The sequence below is a fragment of the Pygocentrus nattereri genome, chromosome 3 (assembly GCF_015220715.1).
Source record: "Pygocentrus nattereri isolate fPygNat1 chromosome 3, fPygNat1.pri, whole genome shotgun sequence".
NCBI lineage: Eukaryota > Metazoa > Chordata > Actinopteri > Characiformes > Serrasalmidae > Pygocentrus > Pygocentrus nattereri.
Genome location: NC_051213.1, coordinates 32073896 through 32088252, shown reverse-complemented (window position 1 = coordinate 32088252; position 14357 = coordinate 32073896). Strand labels below are relative to the sequence as shown.

At 40.0% G+C, this 14357-nt stretch overlaps 1 protein-coding gene across 1 annotated transcript; it reads right to left on the bottom strand.

The window, feature by feature from the left end:
- Positions 1 to 351: 351 nt before the first annotated feature.
- Positions 352 to 10063, bottom strand: mrap2a (melanocortin 2 receptor accessory protein 2a). Its single transcript, XM_017706802.2, has 3 exons — positions 9548 to 10063; positions 9134 to 9233; positions 352 to 5331 (listed from the first exon to the last, which is right to left on the bottom strand). Exons 1-3 carry the CDS (start codon positions 9666 to 9668, stop codon positions 4893 to 4895), a joined length of 660 nt encoding a protein of 219 aa, XP_017562291.1. The 5' UTR covers positions 9669 to 10063; the 3' UTR covers positions 352 to 4892.
- Between the last annotated feature and the right edge of the window lie 4294 nt (positions 10064 to 14357).

Genomic DNA, 14357 nt, shown 5'->3' with positions numbered 1-14357 from the left:
ATGTGTGTAGAGAGAGCTTTTGGCAGACCAAAAGCCAGATGGCGTTGCCTTCTAAAGAGAAATGATCACAATATAAACATGATCAATAAAATGGTAGCTGTTTGTTGTACATTGCATAATTTGTGTGAGAGCAGAGGGGAAGAGCTAGACCCTGAGCTTTTGGAAAATGTGGATGATGGAGTGATCGATATGGAGGAAGGAGAAGAGCCAGTCCTTGATAATTCAACAGTTCAAGATATTCGCAGGGCTTTAACATATTAATTCAGTCAAATTTAATATGTGAAAACATTGCTTGATTTGGAATTTTGTTTGTTTTCTGTTAGTATGCAAATTATTGATTTCTCATACAGGACAGTGAGATTTAAATTAAAAACAGCTATTCCACTTGATTCTTGATTCTGTATGATCTTTTTAAGACAAAGTAAACGTCTCTGGTTTATGTCTTTTATTACTCTAAATAAACAATGTCATTTAAACAACACTTAACCTGTTTTCAACAGTGCATTTGAAACAATGTACAACAAAAATGTACATTGTAATAAAATGTAATAAAATAAAATTTTCTCTCAAAAGTACAGTGTGCTTGATGCATTTTAAAGTCATACTTCTTTTGAAAAACAGATCAAAGCTCCTGAATACAAATACAGTATTGCTGAACCTACTGCATTTGAAATAGTCACCACTCTACTACATTCTACCACCAGGACACAAACAATAAAACAAACTAACAGGTCTTTACCCAAATGCAAAGAACACTGATCAAAAATAACCTAGGGCGTATGAGGTGTCCTAGAGCATTAGGTCAAAACAGATCCAAACCTCAAAAAGCCCTCAAACCTGCTGTCACAATGAGACATTTAGTTGTTGAATCTGTTTATCTCATGTAAAAGTGATGACAGTGTTGGTTCATTGCTGGAATAGGCGAAGTGTGGGGAAATTGCTGCACCCATCACTTGAGTAACTATTCGCATCGCGGCTTGGTCACTTTCCATTTGGGCCTGTGGGCGTCTCTCCTCCATCATTTGAAGCCTAAGGTGTTCTCGCTCCAATTCCATTTGTCTACGGTGTCGCTCATCTTCTTTAGTGACGAACAGCTCAGAATCGGCCTTTGTTGCTCAATTATTGAGCTTATCATGGAGGCCTCTTCTGTGATGGTGCTCTTAGCATTAGGATGGTTAGGTTTTGATGATGGCCGCTTTACAACTGGTGGTGGATCTGTACAGCCTGACGTGTCTGCTGAAACATCACTCATCAGGAATATTGTTGCCTTTTCTTCATCGCTTGTTAGATCGACGCTTCCCCCTTCAAGGATCTCTGCAGGGGTTAGCACAGGCACTGGTCCCCAAAATTTCATCTAGTTCTTCAAAAAAGGACACGTCTACTTAATTTCAGCGGACTCTCCACTTGCTCTGATTTTGGACTATTGGACTGCTGTTTGTTAGCACTAAGCCTATAGCGATTTTCATACATGTTTTTTGGCAATTCTAGACTAAGCATAGACACTTGAAGCTTCTAAAAGATTCCATGTTTTAATTGAAGTTTGTGACCTGACATATTAGCATAATATATGGCATGTAGTGACTCCGTAGTAAACCCTGGAATAGAGTTGCCGCCTTTATGTTCCCTTTCCTCTGAATCCTCTGAACAGGCTGCCACTGATATTCAGTCAGTGACTCAGACTTCCAGAGGCTTAGAGTGACTTTTTTTTTCTCTCTCTCTCAAAACTGTTCCGACCCTCTAGAAATGAAAACCTGACTGGCAAATTTTTTGCTGTTTTTTCATCAATTTAACTATTTTGTTCTCATCCAAAACTTAACACTGAAGTAAGAATATAAGAATAGTACAATAATACATACAGAGATAATATACAACCATGATTCTGTCAAATGACTGAACTAAAAAGTAGACATCATTAGGCTTTCTTTAAACACCCTAGAAGGCCCTGAGAGTCTTTTTATTTAGTATTTATTTATTTATTTGACTTTTTTTTGACCCCTAGGGTAAAAATTGTGTAGAGTTTGTAGCTTAATTCCACAATGACATAATACTGGTAAAATGACAGTTTACTAGTCAAGCTAGCATTTTCTGTGGTCCTCGGATAAAGTGAGTTTCATTTTACCATTTATAAGATTTAGGCTATGTTACATCAATATTCCCTCACTGTGATGTACACAAAGTCAAATATAACATGCTTTGTTAAAAGCAGCCTAATGGAATAACCCTTTATAAATGTTAATGTCCTTATTGCATACGGACTCGCAAGTTGCATTTTTTCCAGTTTTTAATGAGAAGTGAATTTGACAGGTTTGTCGTGTTAAAGTTTGTAGCCTGTTAACAAAGCATACAATTTTTACTTGTTATAACAAGTATTAGTTAATATCTTGAGTATAGAGTATATTATTTTTCTCCTCATCATTCTTTAATCCTTTGTATGTTCCTTTTTTCCTCACCTGTGAAGATCATCTGTACTTTCTGAGCTCGCAATCTGAATTACCAGTGAATTACAACCTTTGAAATTGATATACTTATTATAATTCCTACAAGTTCTTTGTGAGCTCAGGTTGGAGATGCATAGCTTTACTGCAGTAAAGAATATCCCCTCACATTGGAAGAGAACGAGACTGGAACAGGCACGAACAAAGATATAAGCAAGACAACCTGTCATATATGTACATCAGTATTGTTTGTTTATCGAACAAAGCTAAGTCTACAGATTTACACAAAACCTTGACACAGGCTAGATTCAGGTTTGAGGTGGCCAGAGAGCTGTGGGAAAAGCTGCTCAGGGAAAATCACAGCACAATACAGGACAGTATATTATTTTTAAATAACAGGACAGAACAGATAGATCCAACTAAAATCATTAAAAGGACTGGGAGAGGGCAGGTTTTTTGACAATGCTGTATAGAAAAGATCACATTTCTCACATTTGTTAAGCACTATAGATGTTAAGCATTGTTAAGCACTATAGATGTTAAGCACTGTTAAGCACTATAGATGTTAAGCACTGTTAAGCACTATATATGCATGTAATTGGTTCTGAAAATCATAAATGTACAGCTTAGCGTGAACAAGGTGCTTATGCTCACAAGCAAGACAAAGAACAACTTTAAACAGTTCAATACTGGTGTTCAGTGCAGATACGATACCAAATAAAATCATTTAAAATGTCAATTGGGCAAATTAAAATTCTTCTAAACAAAAGCTGTGATATCAAACAAGAGACCATCAGTTTAGTTACAAATCACAGGACTACAATTACATCCATAACTGCTCTGTTACATTGTTTCTATGTGCCAAAGGCTGCACTTCAAGCAGGGGTAATGAGGCCCAATACAGTCAGTATGTTCTAAGGGAATTTTCAGTGACACCACACTGGGAGCATTAAACCATTTCCAGTATTCCAATATGCATGACTTTCAGTTCAGTCCCCTGCACCAGCATGGTAGGATCTAGTGATGCATTAAGAATCCAAGATCAGACCATTTTTTTGCTCCAAACAAGCACTTGTTCCTAATAACCATCAATATATCACTCATTGCCCTAAATAGCCAGTTGCCTAGATTGATGTACCACTATCACTGTTTTTATTTTGATGTTTATTTGTAATTAAAATAGGAAACTACTTTTTTATTTAAGAATTTTAAATGTCAGTTTGGCCCATTAAAGAGTGAAGTGTTAATTATATTGCAGCTTTGCATAAAAAATGAAAAAATGAGTGATCTTTGCACCTCTTGTACTATCCTATAATATATGAAACACAATTTTATTAACTAAGCAACAAATGAAACTTGTTTATTGTATATAAATGCAAACCCCTCACTCTTGGTCCAGTTAAAGATCAGCATGATTCCAATCAATTTCAAGCAAAACGTTGACTGGATGTAACATGAAGCCAGCAGAATAAATGTGCTACATGGTCCTCACTAAATCATATCCTATTTCTCTGAATAATACAGTTGTAAAGGCAGGTTTTTTTAATGTAGAACAAAAAAATAGGATTCTCGCTTTTAAGTATCTTGGCACAGTTTGTAACTGGTCTTGACAAGTGCAAATGTTCACAAGCCCCAAGGTCATAGAGGTCTAGTCCAGTTCATTCTTGAGACTAAAACCAGCCTCAAAAACTATGACCCTAGCCCAGAGACACACCTCCTAAAAGAAAGTCGTAATCTACAGTATAATCACACTGATTTGTGTAATCAGTCTAATGTGATCTGGTTGTTATTGGAATATGACAACGAGCTGATTAATGTACAGTGGCTTGTAGACGCCAATGCTGTCATGTAGTCACTCCCTTCAAAGGGGTTTCAATGAGTTGTTCTCTCTCTCTCTCGTTCTCTCTCTCTCGTTCTCTCTCGTTCTCTCTCTCTCTCTCTCTCTCTCTCTCTCTCGTTCTCTCTCTCTCTCGTTCTCTCTCTCTCTCTCTCTCTCTCTCTCTCTCTCTCTCTCTCTCTCGCTCTCTCGCTCTCGCTCTCGCTCTCTTTTTTCAAGAACGGTGTTCCCAAGGTGTTTTCCCAGCCTGTTCCACAGGTTACAGAAACAGGAGTCCAGAGGTTGTAGCTTGTGCTCTTTATAGCCACCGCAGCAACAAAAGAATGTTATTCTTACAGCACAGTGAGGGCAGATGAGGATAAATGGAAATATGTTTTGGTGGTAGCTTGCCAAGAGGTACATCCTTCTGTCTTGTAGCACCTGGCCCACTGCTCCGAGCTCTAGTAAGAGAATGCTAACACTGTGTTCTCTTCTTTAAAATGGGTTCACATACTCTTGTTTATGGACTTTAGTCTGATGTTCAGAGTAGACGTGCCACAGTATTTACTGTCCATGCATGTTCTTAGTTCCACTCAGACTAATTTTTATATCCATTTGGTGAAAATGATGGTGGTAAATGTTTAGTCTTTAATGTGATGCATGTTGCGTGTATGAGACTCGCTGTCCATGATTATTGGCGCCCCGCCCAGCAGTAAGTCATCATCACCCAATGTGGAACTGAGTTCAGAGTTCACAGAGTTTGGGATGTTAAAGTGAGCTAGAAAAGCTGCCTCACTGTCTTCCCTTGTCTCCACCTGTGTGCTCTGGACGATGAAGCCAACAGTCTCCCCCTGCCCGCTCGACTCTGTGCTGCTGGACTGTGCATGAGTTCTACATGCTCTGTCCAGAGTGCGTTCTCCTGCCTGCTCATCTTCATTAATGTAGCAGTTGAAGAGAAAGCGAGACTCCTCCAGTAAGGGCCGAGATAAACCAGGTCTGGTGTTGTCTGCATCCCGCTGACGGCCTAATTCTTCAACACAGCTGGTCAGATGCACACAGTCGTCGCATGGTTCAGCAGTCCTGCGTGAGAGATTATACTGGCATGAAGATTTCATTCAGTTGCACAGATGGAAGGCAAAATAAACATGAACATAAACATCTAGATGACCTGCAAGTACCTTCAAAGGAGCTGAGCATCTTCTCTTGTTTCTTTTGCTAACATCCTTCAAACATGCTAGTTGTCCTGTAGCCCATTATCAGCTGTATACTAGCGCTACGACATCTTCATAACCATGTAAATAAGGCTAGGTTGTTGTAGAGATGCTAGTTAAGTGTGTACACTTTATATACAAAGCCTAAATGAGGTGTAAACCAATATTTGATCAGTTTTTAGCTGAGACATTTGGTTTTTCAAGTCTATTTCTTTAGTTTTGTAATGGAGCTAAAGGACTAATATTGGTACCAAGTAATGGAAGCTTAAATTGTTGGCCTAAATCACACACTTCCCTCAAACTGCTTCAAGCTGTTACCTATAATAATTTTTTTTATAGTTAACAGTATGACATGATGTTAGGATCCACATTACCAAGTCTATTTGAGATTACTTATTTTGGTGCAATGATTAAGGCATGCGACTTCCATTTCTTTGTATCTGTCTTGGCTTTGTGGCACCAGTGCAGAACTAAACAGACAGACTTCAAACACCAACCAAACATGTCCTAGCTAATCAGACAACATTTAGGGTAGTTGCTTTAAACCTTGTTTGTGCTTTTCAATGAAAATGTACACCTTAACATATTTAATTATGGCAGCAAATGTCATAGAAGGTAATATAAGGTAAATCATGCCTGTCGAAGGAGTGAAAAGTTAAACAGTTCGGAAATCCTTTGTGTAAACTGGCTCTGTGTGCGTGAATGGGAGTAAATGGCAAAAATGCCTGAGTACCCTGAACTAACTGCTGTTTTGTGGATGTAGATTGTAATATAACAATGCCAGCAAGATCTAGTTCTTAGAGAAAGAGTTCATTTACTCCACCAGCATCTCAGAAAATCTTTCTTGCGTTGCCAAACAAATACTGTGGAAAATAATATCATGATCTACTGATATATACCTGTTTAATCTTCGTTTAAATAGTAAAATACAGTAACAATGTTATGCTGTGTGTGGTTTCTTAGACATTAGCCCATCATAGATGCTTCAGAGATTTTACTGAAGCATCTAAACAACTCACAAATCGTTAAGATTTACCTTAACTAGCTAAAGTGGGCTAAAATCTGCTATACTGATAGTAATTCCATTGTGTTACACCAGCAAAATGAGCCGAAGCAGGACAAATTAACACACATTTAACTAAATGGCAAGCCAGCAACATCCGAACAGTGCTCTTTCCCTGATGATTCACTTTAATTTCACAATCTTTGTACAGTAAAAGGCATGTTCATGTTACACAACAGCTTGTAGCAGATATCAGAAGCAGTAACCCAGAAAAGTGTCTCTTAACAGTGGCTCTAAATGCTATTTAGTTACAGCATCAGTACAGACACTCTGGGGCATTGCAATTATATGCATGACTAAACGGCTGAAGTATGTACGCATCAGTATTTCAGTGAATTATAATAGCAGTGATAAGTAGTGATTTATTACAAAATATTTTTGTAAAGTTTGTAAACATTGATGACTCAGTGCTGATATCAAAGTAGGATATGACTGGCTTCTAACCTACGAGATCTGATTTGATTGACCGAGCCGGACATTAGGCCTCCATAGAGTGCCAAACAGCAGAGGATTGCCATCTCCCTTTATATTAAAGAATCTCTGCTCTTGCATCATCCACTTCACTCCTTCCCATCTCCTGAGGCAACGACAGCAGGCCATGCAGACAAACACAGCAGCCCCCTGGGTAAACCCTAAGCAAAACTATTTTTTAAATCGACTCCTCAGACAATGCGTGTTTATGCTCAGTCTGCTGAAACAAGGCTTTTTCTATTCCCATACCAGCTTACCAAACCTCACAAACACTAAATATCATGAGACATATCATGTATAGTGAAAATGTCCCAAAATATTGTGATGTTTTATTTTTGCTATGCAGCCAGCCCATCTTATGCTGGCTGTGCACCAAGTCAGCTGTTTGTTTTACATTCATATCAACACAGCAACACTCAATTTCAGGAAATAACAGGCAAGTTGGACAACTAGCATGTTTCGAGGTCTAATTAGCCTCTCTCCAGAGCCAAAAAGCAATTTGCAAGCCATTACACGTTTCACAGGTCAGGAGGATATGCTGTTTATTATGAGCGCCAAGTCGTTCTCCCCACTGTTTCCTTTGTCCTAATGTAGAATTAGCTTTGTTTTATCCATCCCCGTGCATTTGTTCCTGAACTGCAAACCTTTTTAACATGAATGAAGAAAGTGTTTCTGTTTGGGAGGCCTGACCGTTTTCATTTCATGTCATGTACCTTATATAGTGTTTCAAGTGTAGGTTAATGCATATGGTCCATGTATCATGACAGCAAATGAAATATCAGATTGTTCCTTCTTAACAGAGCAAAATGAACTGTGAAGCACACCCCCTCCTGTCACATACAATACTTACTAATGTTGATAATCGGTGGAAATTCATTCCTAAAACAAAACTGCCCATTCGTTATTATTCTGGACGATGTCTGCTATGATTTTATTTTTAGTAAATGTGAGTCAGCCATGTAGATGCATGCTGCATTTGAAAGCCATGCATGCATGACAGTTCATTTACAGCCAAAGTGTCCTATCAGTGCATTCATTTAGCCTGCCAAGTGCAAGGTTTGGCTAGAGAGTATGTCGCCAATGTTTCTGTCTTTTGTTGCATGCTACTACAGCCACTCAACAATTTGGCTGTAAGGAAATTGGAACTGCTTTTGGCCATAAAAATTGATTTTCTCCTAATATACACAAAATGTTATCTGATATCTGTTCATAGACACTGTGTCATTTTTATTTGGAAATGTGCACAGCCAAAGCATCAAGAAACTATCCAGTGTCCAGCCATTTCTGGAGCTTTCTGTAGTTTAACATCCCCTTGGTTCTTTTGTCCCCTTTCATTCTGCTCCTGCATCTGTATGATTTAATGGTGTATGTGTAAGTGTATGTTTATATATATATTTATATAATTTTTTTTCTCCTGTATTCAGCGATCCACGGTTGTTAAGGTTGCCGCTATTACTTTGTCAAAGAAAAGGATGAGTCATAACTTTAGAGCAGTTTAATTAAGGGCCAAAAAAACAAACGGGCATATATAATAATCTTTGGGCCCTTACCCTTTGCATTAAGTCTCCTTTATGAATGAATAGCTTTAATTACCTGCTTTGTTTCCTTAGCACATAAAGATTGGCTTCTTCTTTTCATATTTTCACACGCCTTTATGACATGTATTCATATGACAAAACAGCTGAAGGTCTTTGCAGCTCCCGGGTGATAAGACTCTGCAGAGGTTACTGCTGCAGAGCATTATGCTAATTGGGTGTGATCTCCGAGCCGGGAACATTTAAGCACTCTATTCTGGTAGAAGTCCAAGAGTTGGGTTCAAAGTGCGTTACTCCATAGAACCGGCCCTAACAGACAGCTAATGAGAGGTTGGCAGGCCACACGCACTCACAAGCTCCGAAAGAGAAGATAATGAGATGGCAAGATGGGGAAGACGGACAGCTCTGAACAAAATGGACAGGAAAGGAGCATGCAGTAACCATTTTGCTGTGCCGGAGATGGGAACATGCACAATGACGGAGCTTTGTCATGGACTCGGTGGAACAGGTTCGAAAAATCCTCAGGTAGGCCACCCACAGATTCAGTGGCTTGTTCCTGTGATTGACGTGAGCTTCTACATGAATTGTGACTCGTGACTTACTCTGGATGTGGAGCTCCTGTCTTGGTCAACAGAGTCAGCACGAAGAACATGAAAATGACAAACACTGCAAGGCCCACCCAGAAGCCAATCACAATGGAATCTGGAATATAAAATTTGAGCACCATTAGAACCTAATTCAGCGTGAATCCAAGCTCATCGCATTATGCATATTGTATACAAAGCAATTAGATGGGCTTGCTTAACATCTACACCCAGGTGTATTTGGTTATAGTCTTGCTGACATCATATGGAGGTACTAGGAACCCCCAGTGATGACTGCTGATCAACTCCTGCCACCTGGGTGGCACCATAACTAGGAAAAAAGACCTGTTCTTACTACACTATCATACAAGAATGGACAAAAACTAATATAATAACAAACTTCATTCACAGGCAGGGGATGAAGTCACTTACATCTGTGCGCCTTGAGTCCCTCGAAGGACACAGGCTCTTCGTCATCGTAGTATTCGTACCTCCATTCATAATCATTGTTGGCAATGCTGGCGGTGCTGTTCGGGTGCTGTAGTCTCGGCATCGCTCTAATAACACAAATAACGAAAGGGGGTCGAAAGATACGAGCTAGTCCGAAGGCCTGGACTCGGAGCAACACTCTTAATCGGAGAACGAAGCTGCGAGCAGACCTACGGCAGCGTCTGCCGTTACCGTGTCGCCTCTGACTGCTCGCGGTGTGAATCAAGCTGAAGTGATGCTGCCGTTTCCACGCAGAGCTGGAGGAAAAGTTCCGGCGGTTAATCCGTGTCGCTGATGGAAACGGTGGGCAGAGCGGACGAGCAGCTCGTGTGTCCAGTGTGTCTCGGTCCAGAACAGGTGGTCAGCTCCATCTCTTCAGAAGTGCGAGGAAAACGGCTGCGTGGAGAAGGATCAGCGCCGTGACTCTGCCTGTGGGCGGGGCTTCAGCTCACGAATCGATCAAAGTGATTGGCAGCGGTTGGCGTTGAAGAAACGGGTTTTATTATTTATAATAGGTACTGTAGTATTATAATAGATCTGAATTGCAGTGTTGGGAAGAAGCAGTAGGCCATGCAGTCGGTTTGGCTTTTCTATACAGTGTTGTACACTGGCCAGTTTGAGGCACACCTACCATCTCCACTGATCAGCATTAAAAAGCACACTGTCTATTTTTATCAGCTCCACTTACCATACAGTCGTAGTTCTGCAATAACACAGACTGCAGTCCATCCTTTGTTAGCCCCCTTTCACCCTGGTTTTAACTAGTTAGGACCCCCACAGAGCAGATTCTCAGCACTGCAGTGAGGTGGGTCAGACACAGCAGTAATGCTGGAGTTTTTAAACACCGCGTCCACTCACTGTCCACTCTGTTAGAGACTCCTACTGTGTTGGTCATCTGCTGCTGCACAATTTGTGTTGGTCATCTTTATCAGGGGTCACAGGACGTGACAGTGAGTGGACGCAGTGTTTAAAAACTCCAGCATTACTGCTGCCTCTGATCCACCCATACCAGCACAACATACCACCACCATGTCAGTGTCACTGCAGTGCTGAGAGTGATCAACCACCCAAATAGTACCTGCTCGGTGGTGGTCCTGAAAGGATGCTGACCTTTGACGAACGAGGTGATAAAAAGGTAAAAGTATGCCAAGAGAAACAGATGGATTGCAGTTCGTGATGGTGTTAAAATATAAACAGTCATTCAGAGTGAAGTGATTCAATGTGCTTTCTTCTTGAAAAGCAGCGGTGATGAGAACCAAATGTGTGCTGCATTTGATGCCTCTGAAAAAGGCTACCTCATGGAAAGATATTAGCTGAAATGGCTATGGATATTTTGCCTGATGTCAGAAACATTGTTTTGCATTGGATGAGTTGAGATTTTAGCCTAAAACATCGTTTTAAAAATGTATTATTTCTAAGACGTACATGCAGGGTGATGTAAGGCAAAACACACATTTTCTGAGCCGCTTCTCCCTCAGGGTTGCGGGGATGTAAGGCAAATCAGTACCTGAAAAAGACCTATTCTTTCCACTGTGTTTCCATTATTAATACATTGGGTATAAAAAGACGCAGTTTCATTGGAACTTTTGGATAGTAATACAATATGTATATTTGTGCTGTAGACATTTGGACCCCTGGTTCACAACCACTGTATAGAAACCAGAGTCAGTTTCTCTAGAACATTTTACATTAAACCACTCTGAATGACTTTGTTTACATTTCAGCCACTAAATTATAATGTTTGGAAAAATCAATGTAATTCCACTTTAATAGGGTGTCGGTTCCCCTTTTGCTCCATCCTCTACACTTTACACTAGTTATTGGAACATTGCTGTGAGGATTTGATTGCATTCAGCCAATTAGAGTATTAGTGGGGTCAGGTACTGATGCTGGATGAGCAGTTCTGGACCACAAGCTCCACCTCATCCTAAAGGTACTGAATAGAGATCCATCATTCCAGATAACAATTCCACTGCTCCAAGGTACAATGCAGCAACGCTTTATGCTCCTCTTGCCAATCCTTGGCATTGGGCCTGGTGACGTTATGCTGCTCCAAAGCATCACATTCTATCTCTATTGTTTTTCTGTGGAAATTAAATAGTGGTTGATGCACCTTTTTAACACGTGTCAACAATGGATGCATCGAGTAGCTGAATGCACTAATTAGAAAGGGATGGCAGCGCACCTTTGGACATATACTGTATAAAAAAAAAAACACTAAGCGGAGTAAGTTCATTGGCAGATACTGAGAGTTGCGGTAGCAGTAGGTTGTGTGGCAGATGGCCTCATGACTCACTCCGACCTGTATCCATTACTAATGATCTCGCAGCAGGCTAAACAGATCACCCTAATTGGGCACTCAAAACACAGAACAGCAGCCTGATTTATTAAGCCAGGGGGACAATGAACAAAAGTGGCCATGTTGAATATTCAGCAGATTCCGTGTGAGGATATTATTCAGCATTGTGCCTGGGAGGATTGCAGAAGGTGCGTTTTCAGATTTTGCTGTTACATATTGCCCATACATGTGCAGAACGTTTTAGTTTAATGAAAAAACTCTGAAAGGTTTGCAGTACAGAATGTAAAATTAATTTTCAATGAGCATCTAAGCCTTTCTGGATTCTGTGAAAACATATGGATGCTTGCAAAATTATGGCTATAGAAAGAGTCCTTGTTTTGCAGTACTTTACCTAGAGCTGCACTCTGATGCCACGAGACTGCTGCATTGGTACTTTGCCCAGCAGAAGGAGCTGGGGGCTGGTAATCATGCCCATTTACATGTTAGGGTCGTACATTCAGAGGGTTTCAGAGGAGCTGGCTATAGCAATGTGACATGTGGTCTATGGAAGCCACTTTGGGAATGAAACAGAATTTCACCTCTTAACAACACTCTATTCTATTCTAGTATTCTATACACTTACTCTGTAAGTATTTGGGAACTGAGGAGATGAATTGCTGTAAATTTGAAATTGAAACGTTTTCCCATTCTTGCTCGATGTAGGATGTCAGCTGCTCAACAGAGTCTCCTTTGTTATATTTTTCATTTGATATTGTGTCAAATATTTTCAGTGGGTGACAGTTCTGGATTACAGACAGGACAGTTTATCACCTGGCCTCTTTAACTACAGAACCATGCTGTTATAATACATGCAGAATGTGGTTTGGCATTGTCTTACTGAAATCATCAATGCCTGCCCTGAAAAAGACATCATCTCAATGGCAGCATATGTTGCTTCAAAACTTGTATGTATTAGTCCGCTTTATTGGTACCTTTATAGATGTGCAAGTCACCCATGCCTTAACTGAAATGACTTATTAGTAGGAGTGTCTGGATACTTTTAAACCTACATTGTGTATAAAATTGAAACTTCTTACAGGCTCTGCTTTATATGAAAAATGCTAAAGCTTTGAGGGAATTTAATTCACTGGAATATAATACAAGTTTGCTACTCTGTGATAACAAACAAGACTAAACATGACGATAAAGTACATTAGCCTGCAAAAGCCAGTAATGAGAACTTCAGGGTGGATTCATCAGGGACCGCAAATCAGCAGTATGTCAAGGAAAGTGCAGTAAGTCTGCCTTTAGGGGAAGGCATGAAGTGTATGAGATGGAAACAGAGATTAGTCACCAACTCTGCACTGCAAAATATCCCCAAAGCCTTTAAAAAGTCAGAGTAACACTTGATCCTACATAGAGTTCTTTCCTAAAGGTTTAAGAAGATACGTTTGATGAACAATATCAGTTTAGTTATTTCCATTGCCTCTTCCAATTTATCGTCCTGAGTTGAGCCAACTGTATGAATTGTTGATGATAATCGATGTTATCTCCAAATAAGATCAGATTCAATTATATTAGATTTTTTTTTTAAATTCCAGCAGGAAATTCCTTGGGAAGACAGAATACAACAAATCAAATCATGCTAGGCTGAATATACATTAAACCATCTGCATTTTTAACACCTAAAGGCTCTTTCCACCATACAAAGTTCAAAACTCCATAATGTACAAATATCAAGTCACATGGCCATACATTGAGTGTAATTTTTACACTGATCAGGCAGAACATTCTGACCACCTCCTTGTTTCTACACTCATTGTCCATTTTATCAGCTCCACTTACTGTACAGTGTGTGCACAATTATTAGGCAAGTGAGTATTTTGACCATATTATCATTTTTAGGCATATTTTCTAACTCCAAGCTGGATAAACTTGAATGCTTAATGGATTTAAGCATAGCAGGTGATGTATATCTGTGTAATGAGGGAGAGTGTGGCCTAAGGGGGTCAACACCCTATATCAAGGTGTGCATAATTATTAGGCAGCTTTTTTCTTCAGGCAAAATGGGCCAAAAAAGAGAGGGATGCAGAACTCTTGAAATTGCTAAGATATTGGGGCGTGATCACAGAACCATCAAACATTTTGTTGCAAATAGTCAACAGGGTCGCAAGAAACGTGTTGAGAAAAAAAGACGCAAAATAACTGCCAAGGATTTGAGAAGAATCAAGCGTGAAGCTACCAGGAACCCATTATCTTCCAGTTCTGTCATATTCCAGAACTGCAAGCTAGCTGGAGTATCAAGAAGTACAAGATGTTCAGTGCTCAGAGACGTGGCCAAGGTAAGGAAGGCTGAAACCCGACCACCACTGAACAAGACACATAAGCTGAAGTGTCTAGACTGGTCCAAGAAGAATCTGAAGACAGATTTTTCAAAGGTTTCATGGACTGAGGAAGTGAGTGACTCTTGACGGA

Bases quoted from the DNA above. Each gene is read 5' to 3' on its own strand.
- mrap2a (XM_017706802.2), bottom strand. From the start codon at position 9,668: ATGCCGAGACTACAGCACCCGAACAGCACCGCCAGCATTGCCAACAAT. The intron at 9,234-9,547 runs GTAAGTGACTTC...TTTATATTCCAG, and splicing joins GGGACTCAAGGCGCACAGAT to ATTCCATTGTGATTGGCTTC. The intron at 5,332-9,133 runs GTAAGTCACGAG...TCTCTCACGCAG, and splicing joins ACAGGAGCTCCACATCCAGA to GACTGCTGAACCATGCGACG.